At 45.6% G+C, this 6,000-nt stretch overlaps 1 protein-coding gene across 2 annotated transcripts in view; it reads right to left on the bottom strand.

The window, feature by feature from the left end:
• Positions 1 to 2,303: 2,303 nt before the first annotated feature.
• Positions 2,304 to 6,000, bottom strand: part of hsd17b3 (hydroxysteroid (17-beta) dehydrogenase 3) — a 134,502-nt gene continuing 130,805 nt past the window's right edge. For both annotated transcript variants that reach the window (XM_070860700.1, XM_070860766.1), the window contains 2 exons: positions 2,978 to 3,124; positions 2,304 to 2,845 (listed from right to left, as the gene is read on the bottom strand). In XM_070860700.1, the coding sequence (XP_070716801.1) occupies positions 2,750 to 2,845; positions 2,978 to 3,124 (243 nt within the window). In that variant the 3' untranslated portion in view covers positions 2,304 to 2,749. The remainder of the gene's footprint in view (positions 2,846 to 2,977; positions 3,125 to 6,000) is intronic.

Here is a 6,000-nt window from a genome sequence, read left to right as displayed (position 1 = left end):
AATGACTGATGTACCATGGCACCCAGGTCTCGTTGCACCTCCCCTTTTCCTAATCTGTTACCATTCAGATAATAGTCTGTCTCTCTGTTTTTACCACCAAAGTGGATAACCTCACATTTATCCACATTCTACTTCATCTGCCATGCATTTGCTCACTCACCTAACCTATCCAAGTCACTCTGCAGCCTCATAGCATCCTCCTCGCAGCTCACACTGCCACCCAACTTAGTGTCATCTGCAAATTTGGAGATACTACATATAATCCCCTCGTCTAAATCATTAATGTACAATGTAAACAGCTGGAGCCCCAGCACAGAACCTTGCGGTACCCCACTAGTCACTGCCTGCCATTCTGAAAAGTACCCATTTACTCCTACTCTTTGCTTCCTGTCTGCCAACCAGTTCTCAATCCACATCAGCACACTACCCCCAATCCCATGTGCTTTAACTTTGCACATTAATCTTTGTGTGGGACCTTGTCGAAAGCCTTCTGAAAGTCCAAATACACCACATCAACTGGTTCTCCCTTGTTCACTCTACTGGAAACATCCTCAAAAAATTCCAGAAGATTTGTCAAGCATGATTTCCCTTTCACAAATCCATGCTGACTTGGACCTATCATGTCACCTTTTTCCAAATGAGTTGCTATGGCATCCTTAATAATTGATTCCATTATTTTACCCACTACTGATGTCAGGCTGACCGGTCTATAATTCCGTTTTCTCTCTCCCTCCTTTTTTTAAAAAGTGGGGTTACATTGGCTACCCTCCACTCCATAGGAACTGATCCAGAGTCTATGGAATGTTGGAAAATGACTATCAATGCATCCGCTATTTCCAAGGCCACCTCCTTAAGTACTCTGGGATGCAGACCATCAGGCCCTGGGGATTTATCGGCCTTCAATCCCATCAATTTCCCCAACACAATTTCCCGACTAATAAGGATTTCCCTCAGTTCCTCCTTCTTACTAGACCCTCCGACCCCTTTTATATCCGGAAGGTTGTTTGTGTCCTCCTTAGTGAATACCGAACCAAAGTACTTGTTCAATTGGTCTGCCATTTCTTTGTTCCCAGTTATGACTTCCCCTGATTCTGACTGCAGGGGACCTACGTTTGTCTTTACTAACCTTTTTCTCTTTACATATCTATAGAAGCTTTTGCAGTCCGTTTTAATGATCCCTGCAAGCTTCCTCTCGTACTCTATTTTCCCTATAGAACAGGCCTATAAAAGTGACTGTAATGGCATGTGTTCACGAGATGGATGCAGTGTGTTTGGTGAGGGTGACAGGGAGTGTCACCAATTACAAAAGGGTAAGGATGAGTGGCAGTAGTGGATGGATAGATGGGGCTGTGAGGAAGTGCATAAAAAGAGAAGGATGGATGCACCTGTAAGGTAAGTGGGTGCAAGGAGTAATGCGATGGAGTCGGCTTAACATAGGAGTTTTTGGGGGTGGGTGGGGTGGGGGGACCTGGTTTTGAAAGCATGTCCTGCACTGAAGCCAGGAGTGTCCCACAATCCTCCTGCTGCTGACCTCCTGGATCGCCTCAAGCCACGCTGTCTTTGCTACAGCAGCAGGTTTCTTCCTCCCGTGGCTGGGGAATAGAATCTGACTCAAAACAGAAAATTCTGGAAATCTCAGCAGGTTAGGCAGCATCTGTGGAGAGGAAGCAGAATGGGAAAGTTTTCGAAAAGAACAGATTCTTAACAAGCACTGAATGGGGGAGGGGAAGAAAGAACAAAAGGAAAGATCAATGATAGGTTGGAAAACAGGAGAGATCAGAGAAACAAAAGGGATGATGGCCCAAATTCAAATGGTAATGACACGAGTTGGAAATGTTCTTTTTGAACACTCTCCAGTTCGGACGAAGGGTCATCGACCCAAAACGTCACCTCTGCTTCCTCTCTGCAGATGCTGCCTGACTTGCTGAGATTTCCATCATTTTCTGGTTTTATTGCAGATTCCAGCATCCTTTGGGACGCAGTCTTTGACTGATCTGAATCGATGAGGAGACTTTGCGCTCTTTTGGTTCAAACGCCTAACTCCTTCAAATTCCACCTTTGGATTGGCCCTTTAAGTTGAGATCATGCATCACACCCGCTGCTGAGCCAAACCCAGAAGTTCTATTCTAATGAGGTAGCTGCGTTAAAATGACAGACAGATCCGCTGAAAGCCCCTCACCCCCAAATCGATATCGCAGCACCTCTCTCCCTCCCCTACACCACCCCGCCCCAATCCTCGCAAATGCGTCCTGGAGTTGTGTTGTATGTAGGCACCTTTAGTAATAACTCCACGGAGCAGGGTATGGTACTTAAACTGTGTAGACCTGCAGTCTTTTATTAGCAACTCCTGAGTGATGACAACAAGCTGTGTATTCCTTTTTATACTGGGTTACCTGCCGTGTGCAGGCAACCCCTGGGTCTCCAACAACAGCACCCTCTAGTGTACCGGTAAGGTGTGTGCAGTGCAAGGGTACATTCAATGTTGCATGACAGTGTTACAGACATCACACAATGAACAGGCATGCCTACACAACAGGAGTTATCAGGGCTTATATGTAGGCAGTCATTATATATTTGCAATTTTGATGAAAATTGTAGTAAGCTAGTTAATATTTTTAAAATCAAACAAAAAGCCATTAAATATTGTTCAGCAAAGCTACAATTTGAATACAGCAGTGACATTACAATGGACTATTAATCACAATGAACAGGATGAAGATAACGCTCTTCTCCAGGGTTGATTGCTGCTCTAACTTCTGGCAGAATTCTGCACATAGTCCACCATTTTATCCTGAGCCTCATCACTATAAATAATCCATCGAGGGATTTTTCCATAAACATAGCCCTAAAAAAGCAGAAATTGTTTAAAAGGTGCTCTGTTGTGTGTGTGATTTACAAATACACTATTGTAATGCTTACAGTTGACATTCCATCACTAAGCCTGACAGCAAGATGAATTTTCACTGCAAATGATTACCAGTATCTCATGTGGCAGACAGCCATGGCATCGATCTCCAACCAAAGTACAATCCAATGATTTCCTCACATAGTCTTCAGGCATCTGAGTGATCACCCCAGGCTTAATTCGTGACATTTTAGAAGTAACGGTATAGGGCATTAAACACTGTAAGATAAGCAAATAAAGAGTTCTGTATTCGGAGTACTGCTAGAAAAATAATTAAAAAGATTTTAGGCCCAAAATCACGTAAATAATTCGAGTGAGACCCGAACACTGGAGGGTAAAGATTTGTTCACTTTGAAAAATGGGCACACAGGGAACAATACCTGCACCTGAATGAATATGGGCCTCAGACACCCAGGGTCGAATTTTCCGGTGATTTAAACTTCTGTTTTCGCCCAGAGTCACGGCAATGAGCTTCTTCTGGGCGGGTGGTTAGCTTTCAGCACTCCGCGGAGGTTTCGGGGCCAGTTTTGCGGGGCCACGGAACAGTACCGCCCAGAAGAGTTGAACCAGTGTGCAACGCTCCTGGTTGCGACACCGGCTCGATTTTTGACTCCCGCCCGACCCATACACCCTGCAGTGTGCCATCCTAGGACCATCCTGTAAAAACGGACGGCCTAACCTATACTGGCTGCAGTAAGGTAAATAATGTCGACCTCAGGTAAGTGGGATTGTTTTTTCTTTTAATTTTTTTGTGATTTATGCTGTGGTGGCATGGGCCATGTATTGTCAATAGGTTTTTTTCAGTTTTTTTTCTCCCCCAACCTCAGTGCCCCCGGACCGGCTGTTTAGCTCGGGATTTTCGAATGCTCAGCCAGTCTAGCGCCCTAAGAGAGGTGTATAATGCCTCCCTTAGCACTCCGCCCCACACTCAGTGCCCAGCTGCCCAATTTTGATGACTGAGGCACAAACTATTTCCGACGCAAACTTTACTGCCCCGAAATCCAGCCCCCAATTGGTGTGTCCAGGCAGCTCGACAGAGAAGAGGCCTCGAAGATCAGGCCATTGTGTTGCCGGCAGCAGACTTCAGGCAAGGCCTCAAAAGAGAATTAGGTGACCGGGCAATTGGGAGATGAGGTTGTAATTGGAAAAGAGGTGTGGGGTGGCAATGATGGTCGGCTTCAGCTGCTGTTTCGATATAAGGTCGGTAGGAACAGTCCCGGCTCTATATTCAGGTATTTTTAAACAAACTTACCTTTTTGGTGGGGGCCTGCAGTGTTCCTTTTAGGCTGCAAGTTTTAAAAAAATAATTCATGGGATGTGGGCGTCGCTGGCAAGGCCAGCATTTATTGCCCTCGAGAAAGTGATGGTGATCCGCCTTCTTGAACCGCTGTAGTCCGTAAGATGAAGGTACTCCCATAGTGCTGTTAGGGAGTGAGTTCCAGGATTCTGACCCTGCGACAATGACGGAATAGTGATATAGGGCCGAAAATTGCGGCCTTGCTGGGTCCGTACGAAGTGTGGCAAGGCCTCGCAAACGCCAGTTTTCCGGTCACAATGCACATGCGCCGAAAACCAGCTTTTCCGATCTGTCAAAATTCCTCTTGACAGATCCTCCACATCCCCGCAGGAAGGACATTCGTGTCGGAGAGATTGGGCTATCTGCCCAACGAATGTCCTTCAAACTTTTACGCCTGGGAAAAGCAAGCGCATAGCTTATTTTTTACCAGCGCAAGAGTTTTAAAACATATAAAAAAACATTTAAACATTCATTTTTATATTTAAAAACCCTGTCCATTAAGGCAAGTTTATTTTTCACCCTATTAAAACACATTAAAAAAAATCCCCAAAATATATATTTTTTCTAAAACATTTAATTTCAATTAATTTTAAATATATGAGGTGTTTTATTTATTTATTGTGCTGTGTTTTAGAGGGTTATTCACATTGATAGTAAAGGGAACTAACACAAACGGAGTTCCCATTTTTATCATTGAGAATACTCCATAGTGATTGGTGGTCCAGGCCCACGTGACTCCAGCTTGTACGTACGTACCTGAAAGACATCTCGCCAGGTGCTGCGCAGCGAAGCTAGGCCTCCGACTGGAATCGTAGGTTGCTCCGGGACCACCAGGTCATTTCATAGATTTTTTTCGGGTCAGAGGCGTTCGTAGGAAGGAAGCCTCCGACCGCAATTTTCCCCCCATTGTTCCAAGTCAGGTTAATGTGTGACATAGAAGGGAACTTGCAGGTGGTGGTGTTCCCATGTGTCGGCTACCCTTGTCCTTTCTAGGTAGTATAGGTCATGGGTTTGGGAGTCGTGTCCAAGAAGTCTTGGTGAGTCGCCGCAGTGCATCTACAGCCAATGCACCAGTGGTGGAGGGAATAAGAGGCCGAAGTTGCCCCTTTCTATACGGCCCGTGGCCGCCGAATCGTCATGGAGGGGCCGCCATTTTGGATATTGCCCTCCTTTAGTTTTGCAGCGGAGTAGGGGACCGCCCCGCCCGTTTTCCCACCGCGGTGTGTATGTGCCGACCGCTTGGTGACCGGCGGCGTTCCCTTTCCAAAACTGTCCCGTGGTAAATTGCCCCTTTTGGAAATTGCCCCACGGAAGTGTCCCCGACAGCTTTTTCTATCAGTACCTTTCTGTGGCTAGGCGGTGCGGCTGCCCTTAAAGGGGTGGTGGTGCTGCCGATGACTCCATTGTATTTTTATGGTTGGCCGACTGCCAGGTTGGACCGCAGGTTCGGCTGGGCCGCCAACAGGGACTATGTATTTTTTATCTTTTGCTCAACAAACCTATCCTTTGTGTATTTCCTAGCTCCGTAACTTATTATCCGAATAAGTCCACACCTGCGTTTCTAACTTAAAATGTCTTAAAACTTCCCACATACAGGACAATACTACAAAGGGTTAAAAAAAAAATTCACTCTGTTTGGAAAAGTAGGTGGAGCTGCACTATTTTTCCAAACACGCTTTCAGAAACATGAAAAATTCATTCCGCAGTCAAAGAATAACACACGGACTCTCACTCAATGACAGACATTCACAAAAGTCTCTCTTCATTCAACAAAGCCTATTAATTGTTTGGCCGGCTC

The sequence above is a fragment of the Pristiophorus japonicus genome, chromosome 1 (assembly GCF_044704955.1).
Source record: "Pristiophorus japonicus isolate sPriJap1 chromosome 1, sPriJap1.hap1, whole genome shotgun sequence".
Taxonomy (NCBI): Eukaryota; Metazoa; Chordata; class Chondrichthyes; family Pristiophoridae; genus Pristiophorus; species Pristiophorus japonicus.
This window is presented reverse-complemented; position numbering and strand designations above follow the sequence as displayed.